This window comes from Ixodes scapularis, unplaced genomic scaffold (assembly GCF_016920785.2).
Source record: "Ixodes scapularis isolate PalLabHiFi unplaced genomic scaffold, ASM1692078v2 PGA_scaffold9__187_contigs__length_104089568, whole genome shotgun sequence".
Lineage (NCBI taxonomy): Eukaryota > Metazoa > Arthropoda > Arachnida > Ixodida > Ixodidae > Ixodes > Ixodes scapularis.
The window spans coordinates 58,665,500-58,685,828 of record NW_024609884.1 but is presented as its reverse complement, the minus strand read 5'-3'; the positions used below and the strand labels follow the sequence as shown (position 1 = coordinate 58,685,828).

General features: G+C 43.8%; 1 protein-coding gene across 1 annotated transcript in view; it reads right to left on the bottom strand.

Moving 5' to 3' along the window:
- The window catches only part of LOC8051988 (exportin-7-B), a 58,206-nt gene that overhangs the window by 12,103 nt on the left and 25,774 nt on the right, over positions 1 to 20,329 (bottom strand). Inside the window, exons 10-19 of the mRNA XM_029988046.3 lie at positions 17,246 to 17,351; positions 17,050 to 17,191; positions 11,394 to 11,612; positions 11,240 to 11,321; positions 10,413 to 10,606; positions 7,903 to 7,991; positions 3,974 to 4,164; positions 3,860 to 3,914; positions 2,994 to 3,061; positions 2,824 to 2,915 (exon numbers count right to left, since the gene is read on the bottom strand). Coding sequence (XP_029843906.1) covers positions 2,824 to 2,915; positions 2,994 to 3,061; positions 3,860 to 3,914; positions 3,974 to 4,164; positions 7,903 to 7,991; positions 10,413 to 10,606; positions 11,240 to 11,321; positions 11,394 to 11,612; positions 17,050 to 17,191; positions 17,246 to 17,351 — 1,238 coding nt within the window. The remainder of the gene's footprint in view (positions 1 to 2,823; positions 2,916 to 2,993; positions 3,062 to 3,859; positions 3,915 to 3,973; positions 4,165 to 7,902; positions 7,992 to 10,412; positions 10,607 to 11,239; positions 11,322 to 11,393; positions 11,613 to 17,049; positions 17,192 to 17,245; positions 17,352 to 20,329) is intronic.

Here is a 20,329-nt window from a genome sequence, read left to right as displayed (position 1 = left end):
ACACGACGCCTTCGCAGCAATAAGCCCGCGTCAAAGTGCGGTCACCTCCGTCGAGATTCTAACCCGAAGCGCAAGCTGGGGCCGCAGTGTTGCAGACGTCATTGGATGAGGTAGCAAACTACATTGGAGAAAACTGTGGAGCAGACGACACTTATAGCGCTAAGCTCTACGTTCGCCCGCCGTCACATGAAGGATCACGTGACCTTTCGGATCACGTGGTTCGACGTGACGTAGCCATGACTCTGACGACACAAAATCAATGTTGCTTGTCGCAACCAAAGTTTCGGTTTCGGTATCTGCTGATGTTTAAAGGGGGACCAGCAGAAATATTCTTCCGCCTGGTGGAAAGTCCTCCTCGCCCTCTTTCTTTCTTGTACTGTAGCACGGCGAGGCGAGGGGAAAGGTTCCCTTACACGCCGGCTTCTTCTTAGAGGATAAGCCGAAAAAATCCCCATTCTGAGCGACGGGCAATGGGTGCGGCAGCAGCGACCTTGTGACTTACAGGTATCTTCAGCTCTTATCGCGTAATCTGCCTTATTTTTTGGCTGTCGCCAAACCTAGCCCCTTGGGTGGGGGTTTCACGGAGCTGCAAGGCTGCGCCCTTGCAGTCACCGAATTTGAGCTGTCGAAGTTGTGTGACTTAGCCCGTGGCAAAGTAAACACATACTTGGGAGCTGCGATGCATCCCCGCACCCATTGAAGGAACGTTTCATAGATATTCTTGGTTGATCAAGGAGCTCAAAAGACACGCGCGAGATGTAATGACTTGAATATGTAATGATGACCTTACATCTTCACAAAACATTCCATATTAAAAAATAAAAACGGCTTATCACGCTCAAACCTGCCTCAAATTGGGATCGATGGAAAAGAAAACGATGTACCAGGCGCGGGCATCTTGTAGAAGGTCTCTCTTTTCTAGCAGCGAGCACAAATTATTGAAGAACTTTAGTGGACTGTGTTTTCAGGCCATGCTATATTTAGCGGGAGCTCGTGCTGCCACTTCGATGCATTCTCTGAAGCGCGCGCCTGAAGTGGCAGTGGGCCTTTGAAAACGATTTACTAAAATGCCCTGTTGTGTGCCTAACTCGCAGAACATGACGGCCAGCAAAATGTATGAAATTCATATTTACACATTCCCAACAACCACCTGAGGTAAGAGGGCATCAAAGGTGGATTCAATATTAGAAAGTTTTAGTGGGTCGCTATGGAGCGGAAAAGACAATATTAAACCCCTTTTTGGCGAGTTCAACGTTGCTTGTATTGGTACCATAGCACGGGCCGCCATTTCGAAGTATTTGTGGCGTCTAAAAGAAACTAAAGCAAAAGCAGATAATTTTTCTTTTTTTTTTTTAACGTGACACAGAATTGTATTTAACATTATGAAAAACTTTTGGGTACCAGGGGCCAGAGGCGTAAACTACGGGGGGGCTTGTGCTTCCCCCCCCCTCCCCCCCCCCTCCCCCCGGGCTCGGGCCATGATTCTTACCCACATGCTGTTTACGCGCCATGTAACAGCTTCTAGTAGTGTCATGTAAACAAAATAACGCCCACGTTGTCTTTATCGACAAAATACATGGGAATTGGAATCCCAGCGTGCTTCCGTTAGCTTCAATCTCCAGTTCTGGAGAGAAGCTAACGCGCAGCATTCCAGCCAAATCGGTGACTTGCCCTTCTATCTTTCTATGTGTGATGGCCAAGGATGAAAAGCCTCAAGAACATTCACAACTCATGCGTACTAAAAAAGAAAAGGCAGGACACTTTCCTTGCCACATAGGAGGCAAGACTATGTCAGGTGTGAAGCAGAAACAGCCAGAGACCATGGCATGAAGGCTTTTGTGGCCACACTCGTCTATTATTTGAGATATTGACCTTGATTCATTATTATGAACAATTTTTCTGGGGCAAAAGTGACTATTAACAAAACATGACTGTACAAAGCCACCATGATTTGCCTCATAACCCATCAATTTACCCATCAAGCAAAAAGATTTTTTTTTTTTTTCAAATCTATTTTTTGTTGAAAAAATGCACCAAGTGAGAAGAATGCTAATCTCTGGATGGCATTCTCAGCAGAATGCCTTACACTTTAAAAAAAATCTGATCGGAAAAAGACTCTTATGGGTTATTCGGCTTATCCATATTTTGCACTTTTAAAATTTCTTTTAAGCACCCCCTTAAAAGTGTTCTTTGTGAAAAACCTTTAAGGGGTTCTTTTAAGCTCCTTTTTTGATATGAAAGAGTTCTTCATTGCCCAGTTGCTTGTCTGTGCGCCAGAGGGTGATAGTGCTTGAACCGAAACCGTTCCTCATGAGCTGAAAGAGCTCTTGAGGCGTCAAAGTACCTTTCAAGAACAGGTCTTTTTTTAGTGTTATGTACGAGCTGCATGTTCCCAAGGTGCTTCTCATGTCCTTTAATGCGGGTGTCCCAGTTCTGGGCGCTCACCTGCTGCCCACAGCCCTATCAAGTGCAAACACCCTACTGCATCAAATGCTGAAAGGAAGTCAAGAGCATGACAGAGAGTGGACCAAGAAGCAATACATGCATCTCTCTTCATGAGCAGGCACAATAGATGCCATGCAGTAAAATCTCTCAACAAGACTCCAAAAAGCTCACCAGAACTTCTGTAGATGCACAGCTACGATCAGTCACCACTACTAAAAACAGCAATCACTCCCGGCCATATGCTTCAAAAACTGGCGCACCGACCAATGTTCTCTAGGTTTCATGCGGGACTTCATTTCAGGCATGCATAGGGCTCCACTAGTAACCATTTAACAAGCATGCATTCACATAATGTGCCAGACTTGCTATGCCACTCACCAGCAAGTCAGACTGAGGTATGGAGAGCAGAAGCTTGACAAAGATTCCCAGGGCGTCATCCAGTGCAGTGTCCCCATACAACGAAAAAACACCTGGCAACCAAATGAACAAGAAGGGGTGGCCCCAACGTTAGGATGACATACACTGTCAGTGGGGGGACAGATGCCTACCCAGGTTGACGTAGCCTCCACAGAGTGCACTCTTGAGCATGCTGAAGCAGATGGCAATGCCCTTCAGCCTGAACCGGAAATCAGGAAAAGCTCAATGCAGCATGGTACGCTGGGTAAAGCCTGGCAGACTCGTATAGCACTGTGGCAGAACAGCACACCCTTTTGCCGCGACACATTCTGCCACACTACAATGGAGGGAATCGGCGTCAGCATCAGCAGGCACGAAAGATATATTACTGCACCGATGTTGCCAGAGGCCACGGTTAAATTAGAATTTTGGAAATTGGACTGACAAATTTATGAATGTTCACTAGACCCTGTTGCAGGACAAGCACCTTCCACAAAGCCATCCACTCTTTCTGCAGGGCAATTCACTTATAACGATAACGAGAAAACCCAAAATTTCAATTGTTATAACCGATTATCGTTGTATCTAGACTAGAATCTGATAGTTTCTAGAAAAGAAACCCTAGAACTTGACCGTTATAAGCAATACATCGTTATATGTGGTATCATTATAAGTGGATCGCACTGTACTACGGCGAGCAAACGCTGAAGAAGAGGCAAGTCGACTAGCATTCTCTCTCACTCAAGCGAAGAGTAAAAGGCTTTGCAGGAGGAGCTTATCCTGCCAACAGGGTATACTAGTAAACTAAATTTCACAAACAAAATGAAGCAAATATGGTGAAAATCTCAAATCTAGACTAGTTTATCAAATCAAGTTTAAGCACATTTTGATAATTTGAGAAATCTTTAAAAAGTTAGTTGACAATTCACAATGCTGCCTTTCCCAACCTGCTTCGCAACATTAGGGGCCCTGCAATGCTCAACTGAAGGCAACACAAACTCGTGAAAAGAAAGGATACTTGAGCTTGTACACCTGGTCCTTGGGAATTTGGCCAAGCGTCAAGATGCATGTGCCTGAAACGGCAGACAAAAAAGTGAGAGGATGGCGACAAGCAATCTGAGGGCAAACATACCATAAAGAACCATAGTCTTGGAAGTCTCCCGGAAGAGAAGGATGCCGTTTGGCGAAGAGACATCAAAATGCAGCCTTTGCGATCGGTTTTGAACAAGCTCTGCAACCAACTTGAGCACTGGCGTGCTCACACAGGGGTCATGGTACCAAAGCTCGAGGGCTCGATGCAGGATTGGAAAGTAGGTTGGGTAGCTGTTCTCTCCGTCAAGGAGACAAATCAGGCAGAGAGTATTACCAGAGTTTCCAGACTATAGCCCACACCCGATGCATAGTGTGCACCTGGTGCTGAGTCTGCACATAAAAAATTCTCACACACAGCACACCTTGAAAAATATCTGCATTACTAGCTCACAAAAAGTTTGTATCATACACAAATCATTAGCATACCTACTCCGCCATTCACAAAATTCATCATGCCTCGTCATACTGAACTATCAGAAAAAACGCATTCGTGTGTCTGCACCTGTAGATGGCACACGTCATGCAGAATTTAAAATTTTAGAGATGTATAGTCCACAAACTATAAACAGGGAACTGTGATAATTACATATCACTACCTGGATAGGCCACATGTCGCAAAATGCATATTCCACGAAAAAGGAATAGTTAATGCAATATTTACGCCGCAAGATGGAATGCAGACGGAGCTGCGGATAAAGTATAGGGACTAGAGCTCTGCATGGGTTCGACCTCGGCAATGGCGTGGCACACTTTCTAAAACGTCGAGAACAAAATGTTAAGGCAATTACCTTTTAGATTAGAAGAAAACAAAAAAGGTGAAGTGCAAACTATCTACAATGCCGGAAAAAAAAAAAAAAAAAAAACGCCATTTTTTGGTTGCAAAGCGCACGAGAAAATAAAAATAAAAATCCCGAAAACCCCACCAGCTTTGTGGGACAGCAGGCAAGGAAACAAGGGCAATCCGGTCACAGGGAAAAATGTGATTGTCTTTCTCCTCTCTTTTTTTATACTCTTAAAAAAAAAGAAAAAGAAGGTGGTTTGGGCAAGCGGGTATGACAGCATGCCACCAGAGGGAAGTATTAAGTCTGGTTCACACACATGAGACTGCTTACAAATAGGATTCTGCGTTTTGGGAGTTTATTTTGTTTCTCGAAATTTGGGGTTTTTTGTTTTTTTTCGGGGTTTAATTTTCTCCTAGAGATTCTGTGTTTTTTTGTGTAAATTATTAAATTCATAACAAATTTAAACCCCCAAAGAAAAAAGGGCCATAAAAAAATTAAAAAAAAAACTTTTTTCTTTTTTGTGGCTATTTCGTTATAGCCCCCGATTTGCCTGAAAATTTGCTAAACACAGCAACAAACATAGCTGAAATAGTAACCCAAATATTGGACTAAAATTAATTTTTTTTCGCAAAGTTATTGAATTTACAATTTTGGTCCTCACCGTGTTTTTTAAAGTGAAAGTGGCAAGAATGAAACAGTGACGTCAGGGGAAGGCAGGGGGGTTCACTCTATGGACACTGTTCCCAACTGATTAAAAGCAGTTTGATGGTGTCAAATTAATGCCTTGGAAGCTCGCTTCAGCACCCGTGCAGCAGCACGAAGCAAATGCTCAGCATAGTTCATTTCTAGACTGCCCCGCTCGACCGGCAAGCCGGCCTTCCCCCAACATCACGGCACTGAAAAACGCACGTATATTTGAATGTTGGTTTTCGTTTCACTTGCCTATTTCAAAATAACTATTTTCAATTTCACAGTACTATACAGCATACTCAAAAGGGGAAAGGCCGGTGATTCCAAAATTATAGTTAGTCCGGGTAGCTCAAAAAAATCACTTGAGTACCAGTTTAAAGGAAAGCTGAGATGTTCTTGAAAAAAAAAAATGAACTAGAGGTGAATTCTAGGGTATGTTTACCCAAAAAATCTGAATATCATGTTTGTCTTCCCCGAAGATGTCATTAAACGCGAGAAAACGCGAAAAACCTCCGATCAGTCGTTAAGTCATACTAGGATCTTCTGGCCACCAAGCGAGTGTTGCCATAGCCGACTATTGGCCGACTATTTGAGAATTGAATATCAAATAGTTTTCCCAAGCCTTTCATTACAGTTGAACCATGCTTAAACGAAAACCAAGGTGAACCTCGTGAAGTTTGTTTCCAAGCTTCCACTTCTCCATTTATAAGCTAATTTCAATCTAACTATATTTATGGACTGTGACCTCAGAAAGTCTGATGCCTTGGGATGGCAAGTAAACCACGGATTTGAAGTAAAATGAAACCTGTAGAGAAGCCCAGCTATATTTAATCGAAATTGATTGGATTTACAAACCTTGCTTTAAACAAATATTCTTTCTTCCATCTAAAATGGAAAAAAAAAAGTATCGCGAATGATGAATGCAGGTTGTCAGAGCATCTATGCCTAACACATACTCTTGCGTAACAGCCACAGTCTTGAAAATTTTGCTCAAACATAGATATCAACATTCACAAAGCTTGTTTCTTTTTAAATACACCAGGTGCACGTGTGCACCATCCTGCTTTGAATGTGCGCTTTTCTCCCGAACACACAAGTGCGATATTCATACTTTTTCCAAGTGTTGATTGCGGTGGGTTACCCCAATTAGTGCGCCTCTTACCGAGCACCAATGGAGTGCGAAGAAGCAAACCCCTGCGAAGCACGCTTCTGTGGGTGTTGCTTCTCTGCAGGGCATCCGTGTTTGCTAAAAAGCATACTCAAAGGGGCCAACCTGCCACGATCAACATTTCGAAAAAAAAGAATACTGCAGTTCACCTTGAAGTGAATATCGCAAACTGTATTATTCAGAACTACTATTAAAAATATCTGCACAATACTAATAGTTCATCATATTTGAACTTAACTAACATGAATAAACTTATAAAATGTTTAGAGCTGGTTGCAGGCGAAAAATCTTTTAATTAAAAGTGACGACGTATGTAGTTTACGCTTTTCCGTCGAGGTCATCCAAGAAGTTCAGATCACGACTGCTTCGTTCGAGGAACTTAAGAAACAACTACTTTCTGTCGAAATGGTTCCCTAATCAAGGCTTTTAAATGCGGGCTTGATTTAGACTCAACACAGGCATCTGATGACTATTTCATCATATGAAAACGTTCCCGAATAAATTCGGATGTTTGCCAGTAGTACTAATATTCAATGTATTGAATTTTTTTTTTTTAAATTTAATACGAGAAATTTGCAAGTCTAACCGAAATATTAGACCATCATTCATTGATTCGAATTCGAAACACGAATATTCGCACACCCCTATAAAAAGAGGGTTTTTTAAGCATGCAGCGTCCCTTTAAACGGACAGTACACTCCGTTCACTCTTAAGCTGAGACTGTAGCAAATGCCACAAGCTCGAGAGCTCAAGGTCGCTGCTTTGAAGCATTCTTCCGCAGAACGAGTGCTCGTGTTAGAAATGCATGTCTCAAATAAAGGAGCACAGGCTAGCTCGCACATGAAGCCTTGGCTGCAGTGGTGAACGGAGTATGGACCAACACAGGGCCCTGACGTCACAAAGCAGTGGTGGCGCTCTGCCGACGGCACTGCGCATGCGCAGACGCTTCACTTCACGCAAATTCGGTTTCTGCGCACGTGCAGTGCCCACACCTGGTGTGGGAAAACGCGGGCTTGTTTTTAAACAGCGTGTTGGTCTATAGAAGAGTCCCACAAAGAAAACTTTTTGCTCAAGACACAATGATGCCTTCTAAGCTCTAGAATCTAGATCGAGTGAAATAAGTACACGTGTAGGTACTTTGCCAGGAGCAAGTTTTAAATAGTATATAATCTCTTGGGACTACAATTTGGAATTTGTGGGGATTGAAAGTGTTAGTCTAGCATAGCTTTAAACTTGAACTTGGTTTAGATTCCCAGGCAAGCTGACAAGCAGTCATGTTCGACTGATCAGCTCATCCTTTTCAAATGGCAGCTGTTCTAAAAAGGATACATCCATTCAAAAAGCATCATGTAACTAGTCTTGGTATTGAAGGCAAACACCAGGCCTCGAAGATCCCGTGCCAATCCAATAAGCATCTTCTGCAACAAAAAAAAAAGAGTGCCTTTAAAGGGGAACAAAATTCTAGAGCTTATCTTATTGTCTAAGTGCCGACCATGCTGTGGCAGCACCACAAAGACACCGGAGTTTTGTTGAACAAGACATAAAAATCTTCACTTAAAACGAATCAAACGATTACCAAAGTGCACCTGGTGAATATTGTTAGGTCACCTGTCCCAACAAAGCGGCGCCCTCTGCTGAACCATCACTTAGCCTGATAGTTGGTATAGGCGAGCCCTCCACAGAGACACAATGAGACCCCCCTTTCCCAGCCCGTTCCCGCATCTGCTCAGTGCAGGCGTCGAGCTGCTTCAGCCCTCGGCTATCACCAATGGCTAGGTTGCAAGGCATTGACGCCATGAAGTGGCCAAGCTCACAACCCCGCCAGCCTCACCGTAGACCTTTCCCATGCTGAGAGAATTGACGTCACAAATGTGCCCAACCTCCTGTGACACATCCAACTCTCCGATGAGTGCTTCCCTGACTGCCGAAAATGGCTGCCATTTTCAGCCGTTCACCCGTTCAAAATACAAGCGTGTGATTGTCATTAGCAGATACTGTTGATCACATTCAACTTATTTCTGAACATGAGAGGTATACTAAAATATCCTGAGAGATAGCCCACCTCAAATCTAGCACAAATCGTGTGAAAATGAGGAGTGGGCAAACTTTCACAGTGCAATCAATAAAAGTTGAAAAAAATGCTATTTTCAGTATATGTGTCCCTATCATATTTGTTATCGCAGCAAGGGGCAGTGTAGCGCAGATAATGTCTTAGTCAGCAATGTTCGCTTATATCTAGGATTCTGTGTTTTCGGAGTTCATTTTTCGGTTATATCACACCCGGGTATTTCGAATTATTGTTTATATCAAACAGTCTAAACATCCCATTGAAAATCGCATGTAATAGTATAGGAGGGTTGTTTCTCTGTATCAAACTTCCATGGCGGGGACACTCCATATAGCGAACGAAGCATGAAAGGAAGCACCGAAGGGGTCGCGATGGTGGTAGCTGTCCAGAGTTCAGTGTCATCATATCTTTGCTGGTGGACATGATCCTGAGAAACCTAGCCTTTAAACGCTCCGCTATAAAAAAAAGCCATCGTCAAGTCGAGTGTGTCGACAACGGTCGAGCAATCACACTTTAGTGCCTTATCTCTGTTTACCTTTTTCTTTTTCTGCTTTCTTTTTTTTTTGCTGCTTGAATTTAGTAAGATTTCTTTTGTGTTGCTTGCTTAACTTTATTCTATGAATGTTTTTTTTTTTTTTTTAATGCAGTTTGCTTTTTCCGTTTTTTATTTTTTTTGTTAATTATGTTTGTGTATTGTTGATGGTGCTGTGTGGAGGTCGTGGCCAGGCGTAAACGATCGCAAACACCATGGCATGACGTGAACTCGGCGGCATTTGTGATCTTCACCAACTAAGCTCTAATGCATTCAGCTGCTCTTAGAGGCTCTATTTGGTAAGGTCCCGTTTGTCGCGGCTTTCGGTTTTAGCAGAGACGCGCAGAAATTTCAACTGGAGCTTAAGTTAACATATTTTTGTAATTCAAATTATCGATATATAAAATTATTTATCTGGTCCCCTTTGAATAAGATATATCCGGGTTCGACTATAACCTGCTCATTTTCTACCGAATTTTGTTCCCGAGAAAAAAAAATTAAGAGAGAAAAAACTAACCATGTCACCTAACATCGTGAGCAACGATCAAGCCATCATGAAGCAAAAAGAACCAATACTTGAATACAAACACGGCAGGAGTGCTAAAACATGCAGCTAATGCCCGTTTTTATAAGCACAGGTGCCTTCAAATACTGCCCATTTCCACACATAATTTCAGAGATTTCTCAGTCTCCTGGCCTATCCCTTTACAATAAGTTAGAAAGAGAACATATGCAAGAGTGCTTAGCATTCGAGCATGCATTATTGTTACCTTTGGACGCGGCCCAGACATCAATTATTGCTAACGAGCTGCATTATACTGAATGATTGCACCATATTTTCAACACCAGGGATCTTGCTATTTACTGCTTGGGCATAAGTACTCATAAGATCAACAATAATAAAATGAAAACCGACAGGTGAATCGGCCAGAAACCCCCCAAAAAGGAACCTATACCCCCGTACCCCCCAGAAACTATCTTACCCGAGGAAAGGGCATTGCGCTCGGTGTCAACCATTTTGCACTAGTACCATGTCAAGGTTAGCGTTACTACCACAGTGCTCCAACGTCGTTGGGAGCTACCGGCGCAAAAGCGGGCGAACGAGATGGCACACAAAGCCAATGAGACCTTGCAGCGGTGCGGGGCTGCAGCCCCGTGGAAAATATGCTAGCTTTGACAAGGGAGCACAAAATAGTTGATGCAGAGTCCCACAAAGGGCCCTTGGAAGGGGTGTCTCACCTTGGCTTCGTCCGCGTTAAAGAGGGGCGAGTCGGCGTTTGCCAAGGTGCTGCCAATCGCCTCGAAGGCCACGGTGAGGGGGCGCATGAACTGGGCAAAGCGCTCTTCGTCTTCTCCGAGGTCCACCATGAGGAGCCTTCCCAGGGACGTGTAGAAGGTCGACCGGCACCGCATGTCCATGCCCCGGCTGGAGCCTGCACCCACGCCGCCTGCCTTCACTGGCTGCCTTTTTCTGCCACCCACTGCTTCGTGGCAAGCTGAGCTTTTATTAAACAGGCACCTCAGTTTGTCAATTCAACAGCGTTCCTATCGAAGGATATTCAACTGATGCCGGCAACGTTTTCGCTTTATCGATTCAGGATAACCAAATGCTGCACCCTCGCATGAAAGCTCATGACAACAAAAAAAAAAAAAGAAAGGAAAGAGTCCAAATTAGTTGGATACACACCCTAGCATTGCCAAATCGATTTTTAAAAAGGTAAATAGAAGGTTATTGTTCCCAATGTGTAGCTGCACAGAGAAACACAGACAATGCTGTAGAGCTAGAAGCGTAAGCAGATGCTTGAATTGCCAATTTACGAACAAGCTTATAAGCACCACAAGCCATAGTTTATGTTTCTTTGACACCTTGAGAACTATAACCATCTAAATACCAACTAAATACTAATATCAATCATACGCTTTCCCACCTTTAACATAACAATGAAAACATGTATGGAATTAAGAGCCAGTCGATTGGTGGCAAAACTAAGCCAGACTTTTAGAACTTGCAGCTCGGCCAAAAAAACAAAGAATGAAGTTGCACACAGCCCAGAAAGGTAACGTACCAGTAGGACCTGTACCAGTTGTCGTAGCTGCACGAGGGCTCCTACCGCCAGTGCCATGACCCAAAAAGGGAAAATGCTCACTCTGCAATGACAAAACAAAAAGCGAAGCAAGTTAGCGAAATGTGAGCCAAAGGACAGGGTGAAAAAAACTTGCCGTGTGGTTTGAGAGCATAAACTGCACTTCTTCCAGCTTGACCAATTTACGGACGGATGAGTAGCCCACACTGAGGTCACTCAGCAGCTGCAGGGTCTTGCTCACAATTGCCTCACTGCAGCTCCAGTACCTGAGGTTGGTGATTATCTTGCGCACAAAAATGCTCAGTACCATTGAATCATCCGAGAGGCCCAGGACTTCAGATAATCGCCGATAGACCTGCACACACAAAAATCGAGAAATTCCATTCCTCGCTGCTGTGCCAACACAAGTCAGTCTACTCGGTGCATATTCACAAAATAATAAAATTCCCCAACTTCCGAATGTTATGTTAATAATGCCAATCTAAGAAATATTGCTGCACGCAGATTTTTTAAACAAACCCACACACCGTAATTCCCGTGGCCCCAATTATTCCTGAAACGGGCAGAATGTAATTCGCCTTGCTAGACAATAAAGATATTTCCTTGCCCTTAAAATCTGCAAATTTGCAATGTTTAAGAATATCAGGGACTCAAACATTAAGGGTCTTCAAGTATGTAGTCTAAAATTTCCCAAAAAGGAATTCTTAAAGGAACACCGACAGGGCATTTATGCTTGCCACAGTTTTTAGTTGTACATGAGATATGAAAGCCCAACCACCCAGAACACAATCTGCGGCTCGAAATTTGTCTTCCTTCCACCCGAAAGCCGCCAATCGAGAGCTGGCTGGTTTGAGTAGCACTCACTCCCTTCTCCGTGGTCACGTGCCATTTTCTATGGTTTAAATACACACACCAAATATAATCAAAGTCAGGGGTCATCGACGGCATACATTCAATATTAAAAATAGAAAAAATATGATACTCATTTTTTGTGGCTTCTAAAAAACACCCAATACATTGATGAAAATACTCATTTCTTGTGGCCTCTAAAAAACACTAAATACGTTGATTGAAAAAACAAAGAAAACATTGCATAAATAACCAGAAGCACCCTGTGCGTTCTCTGCGTAATTCTCAACATGGTGTCGTATCGTGGGAGTTGCGGGCTGGACAGCTGAACATGGACTAAAAAATGGCGGCGGACGGCGGACATGAGACCTCTACTTCAGAGGTCGGCGGGCATGAGACCTCTACCGGCAAATTAGTCTAGCTTTGAAAGAGAAATCGTTTACCGATCAAAACAATTAGAATTTATTTCGTAAGACACGCCCGACCACCAAGCTGATTCGCACGCAGACGTCGCCCTTCCTCCTGGCTGAAGACATTGCTTGCCATACGAACAAGAATTGGCAAGAGCTTAAAATACTTGCAAACGCCAAGCATGAAGTGCTTGACTTGTTTCTTGTCCACTTTGCACAACCGCAAAAGCAAAAAAAAAAAAAATGGTTGCGTGTAGTCACGTGATTTCCGGCAAATCTTTCCTCTACACTTCTTCTTCCTCCCCAGTCCAGTTTCGGTTTCCAGCAGTTGCATTCTTTTTACTTGATTAAAAATATGTGATGCTGTAGCAAAATATTGATTGGGTAGTCTTCTGACACCAGATTAAAATGCCTGGCGAAAAATAAAAATAGTGTCCCTTTAATGAAGCCAAAAAAACATCAGAACAGCAGCCAACGAAATGTCAGCTACCGCTGCGACACTGTTTCAGTTACTAGATGGACGTTAAAGGGGTGGTGCAACGATATTCGCTTGAAATGTTTTTCATTTCACACGAGCTTACTGGCCACAAGTAGGACCCAAGTATTCTCGCACGCAATGCCACTGACTAAGAAACTCCTTTGCTGTGGTGTAATTTTAAGGATAAAAGTGAGCGTTTTGTTTCAATCTCTCCTTCGCAAAACTTGATAGCATCCCCACTGATGATATTTAAATGCAGCTTATAGGTTGGACTTCAGCATTGCGTGAGTACTCGATTCGGGATCGTGATAATCAATAGTTCGACAAGCATTCGGGTTATGGCCCGTGTCATTGCACGTGTCCTGTCGCTGCAATGACGACAATAGCCCAACCATTCCAATGTCTGGAACTCAGCGAGTATCCTGTGTCTTGCCAACCCCAGAGCGTGGCTATGATCAACATTGGCGGCATATAATCGGCTCCAGATCACGTGGCCGCTTGTTCTGGCTGCAAGTTGAAGGGGTAAATGCTGCTCGCTTTTCTTAAATTTTTTCGGAGACTTCTTTTGCATGCAGTGAAAAACTAACGCATTTCATAGGTCATTAAAGTCAGGGATTCGTTCTAAGCGGTATTTGCCCAAAGTACAAAAATCGTTGCATTGCCTCTTTAGGCTTTAAAGGGACCAAGAAATGATTTTAGGAGTTATTGTTATTGTAGGAGAAGCGCTAAAGTAAACTCCCTCACCCTCACACTCACTCACACCAGAAAAACAGTCACTCACGTCGCGCTGACTTCCAACTCAAATTGTATTTTCATCTTCTTTTCTTTTTCTTTTACCCGTATTAAATTTGTCATCTCACTTCGTTCTCTTCTGTACAAAACAATTAGCAATGTCTCTCGCACATTACCTTCGAGAATCAAGATATAACAATTCTCTTTCCGTAAGCGTTATGAATGGACTACTAACACAGGTGTCACTCCTTTTTATGATGTTAGCTGCTTCTATTATCTCACGTGTTCACTGATGATGGTTCTTTCCGATTATGGTGTTATTTTTAAAGTCCACGGCGCACCCACAGTCACGGCAACGAACGCCCAAAAGTCCCGAGTTTGCTAATCGGGTGTTGTTGTTGTTGTGTTCCCTTAATCTGTCATTAATACATTAATAAATGGGGGATGGGCACTTGTCCAGTCATCTATTTTACATATCCATGTGCTGTGCATTTTTTCTCAGATTGTACAAATTTGGGAATGGGCGCTTAGTGTGGAATGGGCAGATGCACGGTATTCTACGGGATGTAAAAAATTGGCAGAGAACTTAATCTCTAAAATTTTATAATGAGTGAGATGAAGCATTTAAGGAGCAATCGCTTAAATTTCTTTAGAAGACATCAAACATCATGCGACTTTATGATGTCAAGTTGAAGTGTCACATAACATCAGATCATGTAACATTGTAGCAGGCGACACTGATGTTAAAGGGGGGGTTGCAACGATTTTAAGATTAAAAGAATTTGCATCTCGTCATTTTTACGTAGTTTATCATGTCCCGGAGGATAGAGAAAACATCTTCATAAAAAATGATGCGATTCTGCTGCATAATCGCAAAGCAAAAGTCTAGCTTTTTCCCCCCCCTGCAGCCGCGAGTGGCAGCCGAAGGAACTACGGCGAGAAACTTACGTGACCTCGGTCGGCTCTAAGCTGCAGCATACCGCCCGCTAATGTCAGCAGAGAGAGGGAGAGGAAGCGTCCTCCGAGAGAGCACACGGGATCCTACACGGCACCCCGAATTACGTTACTAGGAGTACGAACAGGTGTGACCCTGAAGACGGAGTGGGTTAAGGGGTGCCAGAAATGCCAATGTTTTTTTTTTTTTTTTTTTTTTACACAACTAGGACATGCAGACGAAGTCGGTTTTCTGTTCTTTACTTCAAAAGTGTCAGAGGGCAACTTCCACAAATTTTTGACCTAAGTCTGGAAATCGTTGCACCCCCTTTTCAAGTGCCAAGAAGTATGTGCGGACGCACAAACTTCTGGGAGTTATACAGGATTCCATACTTTAAAATTCAAAGTGGGTTGAATTTCATGGTGCTCTAAATTTACACCACCTACCAATAGCGCAAGTACTAGTGACGCATCCATGGGAGCACGGAACTTCCAATTTTGAAGTCCCTAGCAAGTGTCAGTCAAATTTGGGGGTTTCACGTGCCATACCAACGAAGGGCATCTGGCACGCCAAAGCGGAGGACTGAGGATTAATTTCGACCACCTGGGGATCTTTGCAACCGAAATGTCACTTACTTCTCTGCAATGTGCCTCCATCAGACTGCGGGCACCAAAGATTCAAACCCGCCACCTGGGGAGGCTGGCACTTCACCTCGGAGAGGCGGCTCCTCACCAAGTGGCAACAAGAACACCCCGCCGTTCAGTTCTTGAAATATTTACAATGACATTTCGTAATATCCCGACACATCACCCGCCTTCCCCCTGCCACCTGATATTCATATAAAATAGTGGGGTGGGCAATGTCTCGGTGGGCAAGCAGAAAAAAGTTCAGAAAAAGGTCAAACGAAGCTTTTGCTGTAAGCATTTAGCATGGCTGCAGAGGCGAAACAGTGAACTCAAAACTCAAATCAATTTCATTGTTTCATACAAGCGCTTGTGAAAGAATGTTTTACTATTGTGAAGTTCGTTACTTGCATATGCGCTATGAACACCGCCGACTGACATGTTTCGTAATCCTGCACAGCGCGGACGCATGTTCTGTGAAGGCACATTTCAAAACCACAACGTTCTAGGGTAAAAGGTATACAGAATAACAGAAAACAGACCGAAAAGAAACCATCTACAGCGAACAAGCTAACGAAGCACTGAAAAACAAACGCATGTTTCATAGGTCATTAACGTCAGGGATTTGTTATAAACAGTATTTGCGCAAAGTACAAAAATCGTTGCATCACCCCTTTAAGCTTTAAAGGGACCACAAAATGATTTTAGGAGCTTTTAGGATTTATTGAATGTAGAAAATATTGGTTTTGCTTACAATAGAGATGTGTGAATATTCAGAACTTTTAATAGCTTGAAAATAGTGTGCTATTTGATTCAATTTGCAGCACACTTTTAGTCTTCAAAGAATTCTAAGTTTTTGAATACTTTGTGCCCAAGTGACAATTTTGGAAACAACTTTGACGTGGGAAAATAACTTCACAATTCATTCACTCACAGATAAACTACTCGAGCATTGCGGGAATTAAGTTAGGCACAGCACAGAGACAATGGATACTCAATACCGCGAGAACACTCCCACCACGCGGTGACGCTACCAGGCAAGCGGTTGCTGCATCGGGTCGTTGGCCGGCTGCAACAAGCAGAAGTAGTAACGCCATACCAGACAATGATCCAGATCCATCAACGTTTGTTGGAACAGGGGTTCCCATAGCCAAGCAAGCGGCCAAAGTCATAGGCCCCGAATCGTCGTTGGCGGAAAAGTCAAATAAGGAGTGTGCCGTCGTCTGAGGGCAACAGCACACATCCTTTGTCTTTCGAGTACAAGAGTGAACTCTCCACTGCTCAGACGCAAGCAGGGAAGCTGCCTTGAGCCCACCAGTTTCCCAAGGAAAGAGAAAGAGACCTACGCGAACAGGAAGAGGAGATAGAGAGGGAGGAAGACAACGGGGGTTCCGTACTCACAACTTTCACGTGTGACATGGCAAAGCGTGTGCCATCGTGACCATATCCAAGTTGGAGAATAAGGGTTCCCAAAGCGAACGTCACAAAATGCCGTTCCGCAGAAACCGTGGCTGCAGCTGGGTAAACTATTGCTTGTTTTGCTCCACGACACGAGAGCAGAATCGCAGTCATCCGACAAAAGTGAGACGTTTTATCTTGCTTGTACTCAGACGAACTTAAACTTCAGATCCCTCCACATAATTTTGTGGACCCATCTCAAATGTAGGTGCACACTCCATCACCGGCCTGCCTCAAAAACGCCTCATTCAGGAAATGGCAGCTGAAGGGAGAATCTCAGCCCATAAAGAAGAAAGCAAACTGCATACCTTGGACGTCTTGGGCACCTGGTCTCCTACATAGATCTTGCGGAATTGCTCAAAAAAGCTCAGCAGAGCCAGCTCTAACTTCTCGCCCGAGCAGGAGCCCAAGGGCAGGCGAGAGTCCCTCAGCTGCATCAGCTGGAGCACCCTGAAAGAAGCCCAGAGCTGCAGGCCCAAACCACCCGCAGACCAGACGGCTCACCTGCACACCAGCTCGCCGTCCATGGCATCGTGGTCGTCGGCCGTGGAGAAGGACGCTCGTCCCCCCACAGCCGCCCCAATGATGTACACCAGCCAGGACAGCTGCCCTGCCGTGCATGCGTCAAACTCAGCAGGTGCTTTTCAGCCCCTCCGGACTCTCAGCCAAGCTAAAAGGCTAGAACATGGGATTTCAAACTGGGTTCCTAGGAGTAACCTCAGGTATTTTCAGAGCTCCCCAATTTCCTACACCATCTCCGCCCTTATGTAAAGCTAGTTTCCAGTTGCCTACCGATGCATAACAATGAGCCAATTCTTCCCTAGTATGTGAATTATTGTTTAGAGGGCCTGTAGCTTGTGCACCGGTTTATTGTATCCATGCCAGGACTGGAAGGATTCCTCGGTTAATAATCGAGAGATGGGGAGTTCCTTGAGACTAAAAAGAGCATCCATGGTCTACAGTAGACACTCGCTACAGAGCAATTGCCTAGGTGTGGAAAATTACCGACTTTGAGGATGATCGGGCTCAATTTGTCCCGGTGAACAAAGAACAAATCTCAGTTTCATAGTTCATGCGACTAAGGTGTATGAATCGGGTGTTCCCAAAGAATTATAGGAATAACCATATTGAGCTTCTCATTCAGATGGACCAGAGTCTGCAGAGTTTAGCGGTTGCTGCAACGTGAGTTGCAGCAACCGCCAAACTTGGTGGCGCCACCCCTCCTTGGATGCTAGTGCCATCTTTCGCCTTTGTTTTGCGTTATTGAGGCGGTTCGGGGAGTGTGGGCATTCAGGTAGCATGTAGGCCTCCAAAGTTTATGCAAGCTTTTTTGACAAATTGTAACGCAGAACAAGACTGAAAGTTCACCAAATCATGAAAGATGCATTTGAAAATCTTTGAAATTAAAACGAGTTTTAGGCAACCAGTATCTTATCTCCTATATATTCCATCCATGGCAGGGTGGCTGCCACAAATTAGTCTTTGCTTCGATCACAGAAGTGTGATTCCGCTCGCAGAGAGGTTAAAAAGGCTTGAAATATGAGTGAAATGAAGTACAACCATGTATTTTGAAAGTATCATGTAAAGGTATTGCAGGGGATGTTCGCACTATAAGAAAAAGAACAAAAAAACCTTGATTTACTTGGAATAACTCAATATCGGTTCATGCGTTACCTTTACAACTTTTTGTCCTGTAGCATTTCCGAAGAGAGGAGTGCACGTGCACAGCTTTAATTGGCACTCGAAGAGCACAGGCACATGTGCTCCCATACCTGGGACTGCACTGCCACACAAAGTTGACCCCCAATATAGACCATTACAGTAAAATTAAACACCACAGTGCCCACAAACAAATTTTTTATGCTCTATTTTGACCCCTTTGCATCTGGCTAGGCCTAAGGACATATAGGGTGGTCCAAGTCACCAGGCTCCATCTAAAATGAACCGTAAAAATCGACGCCTGCAGGTCAATCTAAACTTTTCGTCAAAGGTGTATTTCACAGGTCTTTTTTTTTCTTGTAAAATTACAAAGCGTAGTTCTTTTTCTGTAAAAAATAAGGCCAAGAAACTTGCCAGGGTCTACGGCGGGCAGCGACGCAGACGACAGGGGTTCATTAGCGGGGTGTGTTTGGCATTCGTACTGATAGATGGTGCTAGCCCCTTATCGCGACCACCGTGGTTTATTAAAATGAGCATAATCTTTTTGAAATGTACCTTCTGTTAAAAAATAAATGCGAACAATAAAAACAAAACTGAAAGTAAAAAAACGCGTCTGCATAACGGAGGCGCTTTTGGTGCCAACGGATTTCGTCTGCGTGTTGTCCGCTTTCTTTCGCTGGTCAACTACACCTTCGGACGCTGCTCCCGACGCCATCTATCAATACGAACGCCAAACACACACCGCTACTGAACCCCTGTCGTCTGCATCGCTGCCCGCCGTAGACCCTGGCAAGTTTCTTGGCCCTATTTTTTACAGAAAGAGAACTACGCTTTGTAATTTTACAAGAAAAAACTGACCTGTGAAATACACCTTTGACGAAAAGTTTAGGTTGCTGCGTACAGGCATTGATTCTTACGGTCCATTTTAGATCGAGCCTGGTGACTTGGACCACCCTATAAATGCAATCACATCAGCCACTCCATTGGTTTTGTCGTCAGTTGCTGTGTTACCCATTTGCAAAAGGAATGCTGATGATACAATGGCGTATTTACTCAATCAAACCACAACTCAAAAAAAAAAAAAAAGAAAACTATGTTGAAACAAAACCAAACACGGCGCAACTAACCACTCGTCTATGAACACAACCCTGTAGCGGGGAATTTACAGTTTTATATAGCACGTTGGCTGACGGAACCTTTAGCTGCCAAAAGTTTTCATTCATTTTCTTTTATCACGTCCTTCCCAAACAATACTTAACGGGCAACTCCGGTCAATTCCAAGCAATCTGAGTTAAAGGGGCACTGACACCCCAAAGGTCATATTTTGTTTGTTGTCTAAAATGATGTAGTCATAGACACGCAAAAAACATTTCCCCATGCGCGCGTGCTCTTATATTTGGCGCTTTTCTCTCTCTTCAGACCTCCTCGCTTCTTTTTATTTGAGACGTCAAAAATTATGAAATTTAGAACCTTTGTAAGCAACATTTCTATCATATTTAACAGTATTCGTAAAACATGTTTTTTAACGTAATTGCGAACACACTTCTTAAAAGACCGAAAATCAGAGTCTGGAGTGGCGTCTCCTCCTGGCTTTTTATCCTACAAAAGACGACGAAGTTCTCTTTTGTAGGTGCCCAACGACTTCTCGGACTCGAAAAAGAAAATTGTCAAACGGTCACGACAAATGCGTTTGGTGTCTGTGTACCGTAATTTTGGTTGCGACTCCGCCGGGCAGCGTTTCAGGCAGAACTGGTGCGACGTGGCCCCTCACGTTGCTCACAAAAGTTCACTGCACGTTCTCTTCGACCTCGCACCGTTCAAAGAATTGGAGATCACTGAAAGGGCCCTAAAACAACTTCGAACTCGAAAGTGAAGCGCCGTCTGCTCGCTGCGATAGGCGGCACATGGAGGAGAGCGGTTCATCGCAAG